Here is a 14,173-nt window from a genome sequence, read left to right on the forward strand (position 1 = left end):
TGTTTATTATGTTGTTATTTCTGTTTTCAACTCTCTTTGTCTTAAAAGAAAGTTACAGCTAATGAAGACTTCAAACTAAACAAGAACCTGGGGAGCATGGGTAGAGAAAAGGGTTAGGCCTATATACATTCTTGTGATGTATAGGAAATGAATAATTGCAAACTTCAAATTCAAATGTTTATGAACAAAGGCTGTGGATAACTGGCTTCTGGGTCGGGTGTGGGCGGAAGTAAATAATGAACGAAAATGGCACGACACTGCAAATGACACTGCTGCCGGCGTTGCTAAGATAATTTCCTTCTGTGAAAAGCAAGACTGGGAGCAGTGATAGCCTATAAAGGGCAGAGGACCACGCTTGGTGTCCAGAAGGTTACCGGTTCATTCCCTTCAACCAGCTGGAAGAATCTAGGTGGGGAAGTGAATGAGAAACACTCATCTTTCCCTCGTTGAACTGCCCTTAAGCAAGGCACTTAACCCCCCCCCCCCAACTGTTCCAACATAGAGCTACTTATCAACGGTATGAGACAGTGGTTGTACTGCATGGGCAGCTCTCTGGTGTGAAGCAGGATGTGATCATCCAAAAAGAGTGGGGTCCCGGGACACCCAGGGGTCCTTGGGGGGGTTCCAGCGGGTCAATGTGACCCGTTATGAGCATCTTTTTTTACCTAGAAAAAAACTGAAATTTAAAAAAATATTTTTAAAAACTTTAAACACCACAAATCTTGTATGGGGTCCCTGGCACAAACATCATTTCAGATTTGGATCCAAATACAGTACATACATTAATTTGGGGGTCCTATTAAAAAGTTTTTTTTTAGCGACTTAAACTAACATTGCACATATTAACACATTGATTGCCTAGAACGAGTTAACTCGTTTTTCAAATCCATCACTTGATTGCCTAGATCGAGTTAACTCGTTTTTTTTTATTTTTTTTATTTTATTAAAAAAAAAAAAAAAATTACCCAAAGACCAAGGAGATATGATTTTTCGAAGATCTAGACTCCTATCCACTTCCTTGTTAACTTAAAATTAAAATTAATTCTGTATCTCGGCTCCTGAGTACTTTTTTTTTTTGTTCAATGAAAAATCTCTGGCATAAAACTGCAAAAAATCTGAAATAATTCAGGCAGGTTAAGTGTTAAGTTGGCATTCATCTCGTGCTTTCTCAGAAAGAAAGCCTGGGGATCTGTTGAAGTGAAAAGTGGATAGAAGGGGCCGAGGGTGTGTGCAGACAGTAAAGGGCAGTAATTTTGCATCGAACCCGGTCAGAAAAACTCAGACAGATTATTGTCCTGTCACCACTTTAACCCAGTGAGTATGAGCTGCTCAGACCTCCTTTCGGAGTTGAGCGAGATTGGAGGGCTGGCCAAGACTAAGTTGGCATTAATAGGACTACATAATAATAATAAACTTTATTTGTATAGCACCTTTCATGACATGAAATGCAGCTCAAAGGGCTTTACAGAGAAAGAATAAAGCACAAGTGCTTTACAGAAAAAGAAAAAAAAATATTTAACAATAAAGCATGCACTGCAAACATCAGGCAAAACAGTGAAGACCTGAATAACAACACAGAGATCTTTTTTTAAATCAACTAAAAGCACGAGTGGAGAAATAGATATTGAGTTGTGCTTTAAAGCTTTCTACAGAGACTGCCTGTCTTTTTTAATATGGTATTTTAGACACTTCGAGCAGGTCAGCACTAGAAGACCTGAGGGGGCGGTTTGGAACATATCTAGGCAGGCAGTCATAGAGGTAGGAAGGTGCCAGACCATTGAGAGCATTATAAACAAGTAAATCAATCCTAAAAACAACCGGGAGCCAATGTATTGAAGCTAAAACTGCTAGTATGTTCTCTCATCTTGGTTTTAAAACTCTGGACTGCCACATAGGCTTACAGTACTGGAATGCTACTGTATGGACACAGAAATGCAGGGCTTTTGTTGTCATGATGTCATGTGAACGAGACCTACAGAACAGTGAAGTGTATCCCTCCCACATTGCTTAAAGGGATAGTTCACCCAAAAATGTTGTTTTTTCTATAGCTTAGTAATCCCATGGAGACTTTAATTCATGGATCCATTTTTTTGCCACTAATTTGATGACCAGCGGACCGGTAGGCAGCGGTTCCGGTAGGAGACACAAAGGAGAGTCTTTGTGTCTCCTACCGGAACTACTGCCGGTCATCAAATTATTGGCTTAGGAATGCGACAAAAACAAAAAGAATATCCATGAATTCAAGTCTCCATGGGGTGACTAATCGATAGAAAAAAAGGCATTTTGGGGGTGAACTATGCCTTTAACGCTCATCCTGCTTTCTTCCGCCTTTTTCTGCAGCCAACACAGCGAAGGTGTACATCGAGGTGATGGACGAGAACGACCACTACCCCGTCTTCACCAGGCAGCTCTACATCGGCGGGGTGGCAGAAGACACCAGGACCTTTTCCTCCGTGCTCACTATAATTGTGAGTAAAAAAAGACAAACATGTTTTCCTCTCAGTGGTCGGTCACCATAGTGGTGAGTGAAAAGCAAACAGCTCTGGCCCTGGCGTCTTTCTTTGCGCACCATCTGCCTGACAATCTGCCTGATGGACCGTCGTTCTGGTTGGTGCGTTAACCAATTCCATCCGGGAACGCATCTGTGTCATTTTAGATTTGATTTATACTTTGGCTAATCAAAAATAGCAGATCTACAAGCTCATAGCGCGGCACCGAGTGCCGCGCTATGAGCTTGTAGATCTGCTATTTTTTTTAAACCGTGAACATTTGTGCAATTTTTTGAATATATATATTTTTTAAAGCGAACATTTGTAACTCAAATCTTTGCCTCTGGAGGTCCCTGGGACAAAATATTTTACAGATGTTCGCTTAAAAATATGCATATTTGAAGATTTGCACACATTTGTACGAAAATAGCAGATCTACGAGCTCATAGCGCGGCGCTCTGTGCCACGCTATGAGCTTGTATATCTGCTATTTTTTAATCGCCAAAGACGTCTAAAAATGACAGAGACGCTTTCCCGGGAATGAATGGGTTAACAAAGAACACATGGACGCGTGCGGAAATCCAAGTGCCTGTTTCCCCATCCGCCTCCCCTTCCACCCCCCCGCTCTGTGATTACCCTGCAGCCACAGTGAAGGAATTAATCTGATACGCTTTCTGTGGCATAGCTTCATCTGGACGCACCCCCCCCCCCCCCTTCACCACCACCCACCCACCCTCCCTCCCTCCTGCCCAGCTCCCTAACATCAGAGAGGAGTGGTATAATCCCAATTTGTGCACAGAACCATGGCAGGAGATCCTGTTTGATTAGGAGGAGCCCGCTTTGCCTAGGAAAGATTGGCGCGTATTGTGTGTGCGTGCGTGTGTCTGTCTTCGTGTGTGTGTGTGTGTGTGTGTGTGTGTGTGTGTGTGTGTGTGTGTGTGTGTGTGTGTGTGTGTGTGTGTGTGTGTGTGTGTGTGTGTGCGCGCGTCTGTCTGTCTGTCTGTCTGTCTGTCTGTCTGTCTGTCTGTCTGTCTGTCTGTCTGTCTGTCTGTCTGTCTGTCTGTCTGTCTGTCTGTCTGTCTGTCTGTCTGTGCGCGTCTGTCTGTCTGTCTGTCTGTGCGCGTCTGTCTGTGTGTGGCTGTGTGCGCGCACGCACGCGTGTACTTGTATTTACTAGTGAGGGCCGTTATGTCCCCACAAGTATGGCATAATTTGAGAAGTAGGTATTGTGAGGACGTTGTTTACATTGTCATGATTTTTATTTTTTTCCTATTTGCATGACCTTCAGTAAACACATAACATGGACATGATGACAAATGATGTTTTCCTACCTCTGTGTATCTCATCATGGCAGCAGCTGGGACATGATGTGCTTTTCTTATTTACCCACATTTCCTTTTTCATAACATCTGGTGTCACTCAAACAGTGAATCAAAATCAATCAATATAAATGTATATATACTATATAGTATGTACACATTGTGTAACACGCACAATGTGCATTACATTCACCCATGCACACATACTGTGCATTCACACATCGACGGTGCAGGAAACTATGCAAGGCATCATCGGGAGCAGTTAGGGGTTCAGTGTCTTGCTCAAGGACACTTCGACACTAACCCAGGGGAGCCGGCGGGGATCGAACCAGGAACCTTGCCTTTCCCCAAGCGGCCGCTCTACCTCCCGATCCACTGCCGCCCCCATTAGTAATAATTCTATTACTGTGAGTCTTCAGACTGATTGCAGTGGACTGAAATCTTCTGCTTGCAACGTCCTGCTTTGGGTTGCAGTCTGTTTTCATCACCGGCGACATGCCAGACGACTCAATGAGTTATTAAAACTGTAATTTACCTTTTTGAAATATGCAAACCAGCTGCTGCCAGCAGGTCTGCACAACAGCAGACTGATGCTTTTTCATGCTGGTGTTATGAAACGGCAAGGGGAGGGAGGGAGGAGGTCACAAGAAGTGGGAGAGCTTCTGGCTTTCTTTTTGTCTCCGCCAGGCCAAAGGCATGGCCGAGACTAGGTTTGCACCCTGTACGTCCGTGTGTGTCCGCGTGTGTGTCCGTGTGTGTGTCCGTCTGTGAACCACTAATCTCCGGCAATCTCTCTCACAGTTGCCCCGATCACAGAGAAACTGTGCACACACACTCTCTGGACGCCAGAACGGAACCCCTGCCCCGAATTCTTCAGATCGGCCTGTTTTAGTGCCACCAGGAGGACGATTTTTATCTAAAGTTTACAGGAGTGGCTTGTTTTGAACAAAATGCCTCAAATCATAAATGCAGCGTCCGATTGCCGTGAAACTCTACACACACATTCCCACTAGGCCGAGGCACACATGCCCCCTTTTCACATTGTCCTGTAATGGCGCCACCAGGAGGCCGATTTTTGTTAAACATTTTTTTTATATTACTCCAATAGATTTTGTCCAAACATCACTCAAATCTGTACACAGTATCTCTATAGTCATGTGATCAAGACGGATCTGTCTGATCTTTTATATCCTAATTGGCGAATTTCGAACATTGCTGGTCCACAATAACCTACATGACTTGAGCACTTTTTCTAGTTGATTTTCTTTTTGTCCCCCCAATAAAAAAAATAAACTGCAAACTGTGACATGACCCATAGTGTGATCGTTGTGCACAAATACATTGAGAAACTAGCGCTGGAAGCTGCTTACTAGCCTCAGGCTAGCATTTTTCAGATGAGGAGAGAAATGCAAATATATCCTAATTAGCCAAATTTGAATGATGCCTGCTTGGAGCTGGTACAGTAGTTGAAATAAATAAACTCATACATAAATCTACAGCTCTCTATTCAAGTGCCCCGTAGCAGTGGTGGAAAGTAGTAACTAAGTACATGTACTCAAGTACTGTACTTTTTTGCTGGAGTCTCTTTCTCTACTCCGCTACATCTCACGTGTGTTGTAATTGTCACCAGACAGACATCGACTCAGAGGAACACACGCCTTGCCCACACATACCTAAAAGTCTGCAAATATTTTGAGCGCGCGCACTCTGCGCTCATCTGTTGTGTGGCCTCTGTTGTTGGATCACGTTTGTCATTGAATATGTATGCCTATATTGTAGACTTAAAGGGGCTACACCATGAATTTCATTTTTTTTTAGGTTTTTAGTATTTTTTGGTCTCCCCAGTGTCTCTTGTACCCAAAAAAATATTTTTTTTAACATTCAGTCATTCATGCTCATTTCATGGATTTCCTGAATGGGCGTGTCTGAACAGGCCATTTCAGAATGGCTGTGCAAGTGATGTCACTTGCACAGATTTTGCATTGACGATGGCCAGACAGAATTGCTCAGTAGCTCCCCCCTGCCCAATAGGACGTTTTGGTATTGCAGCTGAAAAAGCTTGGAATGACAGACAGTCAGATTGTGAGAAAAAATATCTGGATGTTTTTTAGGCTTACAACCTGTTTAAAACGTATTAGGGGGCAATATTTATATATAATATATATTTTTTTAATTCATGGTGTAGCCCCTTTAAGATGTGAGTTTTATACATTTGAAAACTTGTGAAATGGAACCTTCTGCATAATGAGTACTTTTACTTTTGGTACTTTGATGCCAATACTTTGGTACTTTTACTCAAGTAAATTTGTAATACTGGACTTTTACAGAGTACTTCTACATTGCAGTATCGATACTTTTACTTAAAGTAAAAAAAATGCTCCTTTTCTTGAAAAGAAAAAGAAAAGCTTACAGTTACTGTAAGGTCAACTACTACTGTATGGATAATTTCCCTTTAGGCCAAATGCTTTGGAGAAACGGCATAAGAACAGCTGTGTCTGAGCGAATTAAAACTGAAGCAGAAACCCTTTTATCCGTGTTCATCACTGAGGAAGAAATCATTAGACATTTCTGACCCGCCGTTCTCTCTCGCTCACAGCATTGTTTTTGCCTTTAACCAAAATAACAATAAGAGATATCTGACTAATTGCTTTATTTATTGCTTCTGTTGGTTCTTGTTAATGAAATGAAATCCACAGAGCCAGATAATGCTGGCCTGATGCATAAAAGTACTGCAAGTGTTGTGGAGAGTCGAACAAAGGCAAAACACAGCAGTGGTGGAAAGTAACTGAATACATGTACTCAAGTACTGTACTTAAGTACAATCGTGAGGTACTTTTTCTTTACTGGAGTATGTCCAAATTTCAATGCTTTTACTTCTACTCCACTACAATTATTTGAAAACTTTAGTTTGTAGATTTTGATTATTATTACGAAACATACGTTAACCACTTCAGCCCTATTTAGACTTTGGCTATTTGAAAATAGCTGATCTACAAGCTCACAACACGTCGCAATGCGACGCGTTGTGAGTTTGTAGATCGGCTATTTTCCAAAAAAAATTACATACATTTTAGACATATGATATAACTTGTGAAACAGGACTTACTGCATATTGAGTACTTTTTTTTTGGTAACTTCAAGTACATTTAGATGTCAATACTTCTATACCTTTACTCAAGTAAATTATTACTTTTCCCACCACTGAAACGCAGTAGTAACAAGATACAGGCAGTACCGTGGGAGAGGAAGTCACAACACAGCAACTCATCTTCTCTATGACTCTTGGATGACTCCATTCTACATTTAGCTCCATCATGTTATTCATTCAGGGTTTTGTCTTGTTTTTCATTTATATTTCCTAATCAATTAGAATAGTGTGAACTGTAGCCGTGTTATTTGTATTGTTTATTTTCTTTTTTTGAAAATGCAACACAATTGAATCACATTTTCTCATCATTCTCAGAAGAATAACAATCAGTCACATTAAAGTGTGAAACTAACAGTACATGGCAGTTTGTGAGGAAATTTCAATTAAGCATAATTATTTCTGTGTATTAGAAGAGAATGGCTGTGTAATTGAAGTTTTTCCTTACTGGCAATTATAGCCTACAAACAGCCCAACACAGAAAAATGCAGATCTCCTACTTGCAAGTACAGTATGTTGCGTCTAGCTCAGTGGTTCTCAAACTTTTCCATGTCAAGGATCCCCAAATGAATACGTATTTGGCCACAAACCCCCATCTGAAATGATGATGTGCCAGGGGACCTTCATAAATATTCCAAATCTTTCAAAAAAATATATAAATAGCATATCTGCAAGCTCACAACGCGTCACAACGCGACGCGTTGTGAGCTTGCAGATATGCTATTTTCAAATAGCCGATGTATTGGTTAAAAATGGTCGTGCTGATTTTGATGCTATACTTACTAATTTAGCTGGGGACCCCCCCTGGCCTTGAAGCCCCTCAAGGACCACTTTGGGGACCCCACTTTGACAACCACCGTTCTAGCCAACTGAACTGAACTGCCAGAACTGCAATCTCTCCCTTTCAGAGGGGAGAGATGGGGAAAAGCCTTTGCTGTCACAGGACACAAAATACAACCCGAGTTAATCACCGTAATGAAGTGTGCTGACTAACACAGCAGCAGTTTGTGACTTGTTTCTCTTTGACAACAATGGCGACCTGTGACTAATGGATACGAGCTGTTGGCGACTGTACATGAAACATGCTTGTATAAGGAGATGGAATGTTTCGGTTTGGGGCTTTTTGCAGGCTATCTACTGCATCGATAATGTACATTGAAGTGTGTGTGTGTGTGTGTGTGTGTGTGTGTGTGTGTGTGTGTGTGTGTGTGTGTGTGTGTGTGTGTGTGCGCGTGCGTGCGTGCGTGCGTGCGTGCGTGCGTGCGTGCGTGCGTGCGTGCGAGCGCGATTTGAGGACCCCGAGGGAGTGATGCGCCAATGGAAAGCTGGTCCGATAGGTGGATCTCCCAAAAAATATTCATAAATCCGCAAATCCCCTCACACAGTATATGGAATTCTGTTTGACATTAAACTCCATTATGTGCGCAGACACAGACAGAAAGATACATAAATCTCCATATATGGGCATAAAAGGGACACAGACAGGCAGACGGATACAATAGGTACTCTGACAACGGGTACCGGTGAGTATCTAGTGGTTCCAGGGAAAGCATCTGTGTCAATTTAGATTTTAGCTGTATACCAACATACGTTTTTCAAAAAACTCGCAGGATTTAGAACAGTGGTTCTCAAAAATAGCAGATCTACGAGCTCGCAGGGTGTCACTTCGTGCCGTGCTGCGAGCTTGTACATCTGCTATTTTTGAACATTTTTGAAAAATCTTTAAAGTGCTTGAAAAAGTTTGAATAATTATGATTTTTTTTAACATAAATCTCCTCTTCTGGGGTTCCCTGGCACAAAATATTTTCAGATGGGGGTCAGCTGACAAATACATATAATTTTGGGGGTCCTTGACACAAAAAAAGTTGGTGTTTTCAGAATCGGCCTCAGGTCTTAATAGCTTAATAAAAACCTAAAATTACGGCGAAAGTATCCTGTCATGTTTGCCGCCCTGATGGCTGTAGCCACAAACATGTCCCTTTAACCCATTAAAACCGGTAAAGCATCTGTGTCATTTTAGATTTTAGCAGGGCCTATATATCGTCTCTGTCGGTTGGAAACCTCATATGTCCAAAACCGTTACTTTTCAGGATTGAAATTCAAAAGTAGCAGATCGACAAGCTCAAAACGCGTCGCTTCGAGCCGCCTTTCGAGCTTGTATCTGCTACTTTTGATGCTTTTGTGTGACTACTGTATGTGGTATGATTAACTCTCTCAGTGCCAATGAAATGAAAAAATTATTGCGAACTGTGCCAAGATTTTTTTTGTTTTTTTCAAAGTAAAAAAAAAGTGCTTAGGAAGCGAGATACAGCCTTTTTCAGTTGTAAGTTAAACAAGGAGTGGATGGAGCTGCAAATCTTCAGATAATGATATCTTGGGTTCTGAACACTTTTTTTTTTTTTATTTTTTGTTTTTTTAAATCATTTTATTTTTTATTTTTTTAAACTCGGGATTTTTCGTTCTGGCAGGGAGGGTATACATTAAAAACTCGGGATAACTCGGGGTCTGGCACTGAGAGAGTTAAAGTAGGGCATTCATTTACGAAAAAACGCAAAAAGTTTGAACATGGAGATAAGAGGTTTCTGCACGACAGCAACGATAGACAGCAACATAGGTTTTTCAGAGAAGGCATTTGTAGAATCGGACTCAGGTTTTAATGGGTTAAGCAGTGAGAATCAGGATGTCTCACTCTCTCAGTCTCCGGGCAGCCTTGTCCTTGTCGTCTATATTTTACATCCTTCCATCTGCCAGGACCCGTGGAAGAGAAAGAGTCATTGTACATATTCATCAATGTCAGCGCGGACGGGCCGCGTGAAAATTGATGTGCATGTGTGAGAGCTCAGAGGACACTGTCAAAGCCTCTGATAACCTATGGTAGTTCGTCGGCTGTCGGGCAGAAACCTCATATCTCCTTATTGCAACTTTTTATGTTTAAAAAAAATAAATAACAATAATGCTCTATTTTGTCATACTAGAGCAGTGGGATTCCCAAACTTTTTAGTTGGAGACACAAGTGAAAATAGCAGATCTACACAAGCTCACAACACGTTGCTCCGCAACGCGTTCTACACTGTACACTGTTGGGAAACAGTGTAGACTGTCGGGCGACAGTAGCAAAAATAGCCGATCTATATTGTGACACGTTGTGAGCTTGTAGATCGGCAATGTTTTGCTACTTTTGAACATTTTTGACAGTGAAAGTGGCTTAGTCCAGCGGTTCCCAAATTATTTTTGGGGGTCCCCGGATGATTAGCTTTATGAGCAACATTGTTTTCTCGCTCAACAGTAAACAAACCAACATACAGTAAAAGTGTATACAGGGTATTACCTAATTAATGACTTTTAAGACCTTTTTAATACCAAATTGGCCAAATTGTCAAATAGTACGTAAGGAAGAGGCAAACACTGAAAATAGCCGATCTACAAGCTCACAACGCCTCGCAGTGCGAGGCGTTGTGAGCTTATAGTTCGGCTATTTTCACAATATTTATCTGTGCAACAGAGTCAAACTAAATGTAAAGCCTACCATTCCAAACGCTTGTCAGGGTGGGGGATCTTCAATTCAAATAAAAGAGCTTGTGACTAAATAATAACTACAATTCTCAACCTGTTGTTTCGGGTTGCGCTGGTTTCAGCACTCCCCAACCCCCTCTTGTGTGTTGGCTAGTGAGGTGCGTCCTAGCGAGACCTGACAGAATGGGTTTCATTTGGAGCCAGTATGACGTTTGGAGCCAGTGTGACATTGTTTGTTAAGGGGCCTATTAAAACTCCATTTCCCCCTCTGCTGGTGAACAAAGGTCACTGCACTGCATCCTCTAGGGAGCCACAGGTGGTGATGGTCACACGATACTCTTTTGTGTGTGTGTGTGTGTGTGTGTGTGTGTGTGTGTGTGTGTGTGTGTGTGTGTGTGTGTGTGTGTGTGTGTGTGTGTGTGTGTGTGTGTCAGCATGGGGGGGAGTGTGTAGTTATTGTGAGGAAAATGTTATTGTTGTATCTAATGGCCATTCCACTGAGCACTGTAATGTAAAGATAGATAGCATTACAAATCGTTATCATCGAAGTAGATAGCAGATTTCACACCACGATTATAATACAATAAGGCAAACTAGACTGATGATGAACATAGGTATAGTTATCATTATAGTTATAGTGCTTAGTGTGAACGGCCCAATACAATCAGGAAAAAGATTCAGGTTAGGGTTAGTAGACATTTGTGAATTAGGTTTAGGTGTTAGGATTGGAGTTATTATGCCTGATGTACTGTACACTTAGTTGCATGCTGGTGTCGTTAAACTAAAGCTAGCCAGTACAGTAATACAAACAAACTGTGCGTGTGCGTCTCTTTCCCAGGCCGATGACGTGGACACGGGGAACTTCAGCTCCAACAAGTACCAGCTGATCATCCCTCCCTCGATCGACGGCCAGCCGTTCGTGATCGGCAACTACACGGGCCTCATCAAGTCGGCCGTCATGTACCGCAACATGCGCCGCGCCTACTTCAAGTTCCAGGTCAGAGCCACGGACGACTGGGGCAAGGGCCTGAGCAGCGTCGCCGACGTGGTGGTGAGTGAGAATCGCGGTCGTTCGTCGTGCACGTCCACACATGATGAATAGCAGATATACAAGCTCGCAGTGCGTCACTTCGTGCCGCACTGCGAGCTTGTATATCTTCTATTTTTGAACATGAAATCTTGAAAGTGTTGAATTTTTAACACACATCTTCTCTTCTCGGGGGTACCCTAGCACAAAAAAAAATCTGATGGGGGTCCGCTGCCAAATATATATCAATTTGGGTGTCCTTAGCACGAAAGAAGAAGTTTGAAAACTACAAATTTAGAAGGCGTTTGTAGAATGGGCCTCAGGTCTGAATGAGTTAAAGAACCTTTTATTTTAATGGGTCCAGAAGGAACCCGTAACCAACTCAAACCCTATACCCCAGGGGTCTATCCTTGGACCGCTCCTTTTTTCCCTCTACACCAAATCTCTTGGTCGAAAATAGCCGGTACGCCACAATGCCTCGCGCTGCGACGTGTTGTGAGCTTGTAGATCGGCTATACGTTCGGCGAATGTTAACTTAAGACATGCCCAGAATTGGGATGCTAGGGTTTAAGGTTGTTAAAGGTGCCTCCAAGAACCATTGCTGGTCCCTCCAAGAACCAAAAGGTTCTCCATTACCATTATGAGGAACATGGGAGAAAAAAAGAATGCTTCACTAAATAAAATGGTTCTTTAGTAAGTGATAGTTCCTCGCGTTCCGACCATTTTAGAAGCATTCCTTTTTCTGTGTGTACACACAGGATAAACCTGTAGTGATGGGTGCATTAGCTCCACTGAACTTCTGTCTGCAGTTTTTCTTGCCACTGATTTATTCATTTCGTTGTTGTCGGGCAGAAACCTCGTAACTCCATACTCTCCATGCTTTTTAATGAATGTGTCATACTACAGTGTCACATAAAAGTAGCAAAAAAAGCCGTTCTGAAAGCTCACAGCGTATTTTGATGCAACACATTGTAGTTAGGCTATTTACGCTATATTTTGTGAAAGTGAAAGCGGTTACCCACTTAAAACCCCTGCATCCGTATTGTGGGGAAAGCTTTCGCAGAAAATAGAAGATTTACAAGCTCACAACGCGTTGCAACGCGGCGCGTTGTAAGGTTGCCGATCGGCTATTTTCAGCGAAAGCTTTCCCCACAATAACAGAAAACAGAAAAGACACTCGTATAGAGCCCTGAGGGACTCCGGTCAACCACTATACTAGGGGTTAAGTGGTTAGGTGTGTGTGTGTCTTTTATAAATATTTAACCAATGCAAAGCTTTAACGACAACAAGAGCTTGTGACTAAATAGCTACATCCATTGAATCCATTGGAACAAACTAAGGTTCTTTTTTTTCCTTCAGTTTTCTGAAGTAACTGTTTTGGACATACAAGGTTTCCACCCGACCGCGACTATTTGGATGATGATGATGATGATGACGGTGATGATGATGATGATGGTGCATGTTTTTTCCCGTTGCTTCCAGTCTATTGAATTATTCACAGTACTGTAGCTGCAGCGCTAGCACAGCAGACGTTTATATCGTGGACCCGACTGAACCCTCCGTTTCTAGCTGACGATCCAATTAACCCAGTCAGTCCGGGAACGCATCTGTGTCATTTTAAGATTTATTTGGCTATTCAAAAAATAGCAGATATACAAGCTCATGGCGCGGCACCGAGTGCCACGCCATGAGCTTGTAGATCTGCTATTTTTCCTTTTTTTTTTTCACTTCTGGAGATTCTACAAATGTCTTCTAAATCCTAACAGTTTTCTGAAAAACTCATGTTGCTATAATCAGTGGTTCTCAATCTTTTTCATGTCGAGCAACCCCTCAACTATATCTATTTGGCCGCCGACCCTCATCTCAAAATATTTTGTTCCAGGAACCCCCAGAAGCAAATATGAGTTAAAAATGTTCGCTTAAAAAATGTATATATTCAAAGATTTGCACACATTTTCAAGATTTTTCAAAAATAGCAGATCTACAAGCTCGTAGCGTGGCACGAAGTGACGTGCTATGAGCTTGCAGATATGCTATTTTTGAATAGCCAAAGTATAAAGATAATGGTTAAAGTGGTTACACAGACACGTTCACGGTTTGAACGGGTTAAACTCTGCACAGAAGTCTATGGATTTTCCTTCATAATTGGTCTGTGTGTGTGAGAGTGTGCGCGCCTGAGCATCTGTGTGCGTGTGTACAGTGCGTGCGTGTGCAAGCGCGCACGTGTCTGTACTTGTATTACTATAGTTGTGAGGACCAAATGTCCCCCTCAAGTTTAGTGCCATTTCAGAAATAGACATTCTTAGGACCTCACAAGTATAGTACTGTGTGTGTGTGTGTGTGTGTGTGTGTGTGTGTGTGTGTGTGTGTGTGTGTGTGTGTGTGTGTGTGTGTGTGTGTGTGTGTGTGTGTGTGTGTGTGTGTGTGTGTGTGTGTGTGTGTGTGTGTGTGTGTGTGTGCGTGCGTGCGTGCGTGCGTGCGTGCGTGCGTGCATGCGTGCATCTGTATCTGTCTGTGTACTAGTATCTCTGGACATTGTGAATTCCCCACCCACATGGCGCCGATTGGCCTCGGTTTTTGCCCCCAATTGAGTATTTATCCTGGCAGGCTTATTTTTCAGTTTCCGTGAAATATGTTGGGCTAACAAGCCCACTAATGAGACAGAAGGAGGGGGTGCTGG

General features: G+C 42.4%; 1 protein-coding gene across 1 annotated transcript in view; it reads left to right on the forward strand.

The window, feature by feature from the left end:
* Positions 1-14,173, forward strand: part of LOC311059381 (protocadherin-15-like) — a gene marked incomplete at its 3' end in the record, with an annotated part of 341,810 nt that overhangs the window by 312,563 nt on the left and 15,074 nt on the right. Inside the window, exons 28-29 of the mRNA XM_084077261.1 lie at positions 2,341-2,468; positions 11,305-11,517. Of these exons, the coding sequence (XP_083933387.1) occupies positions 2,341-2,468; positions 11,305-11,517 (341 nt within the window). The remainder of the gene's footprint in view (positions 1-2,340; positions 2,469-11,304; positions 11,518-14,173) is intronic.

Source organism: Gymnoscopelus microlampas (genome assembly GCF_963454915.1).
Source record: "Gymnoscopelus microlampas genome assembly, chromosome: 13".
NCBI classification, from domain to species: domain Eukaryota; kingdom Metazoa; phylum Chordata; class Actinopteri; order Myctophiformes; family Myctophidae; genus Gymnoscopelus; species Gymnoscopelus microlampas.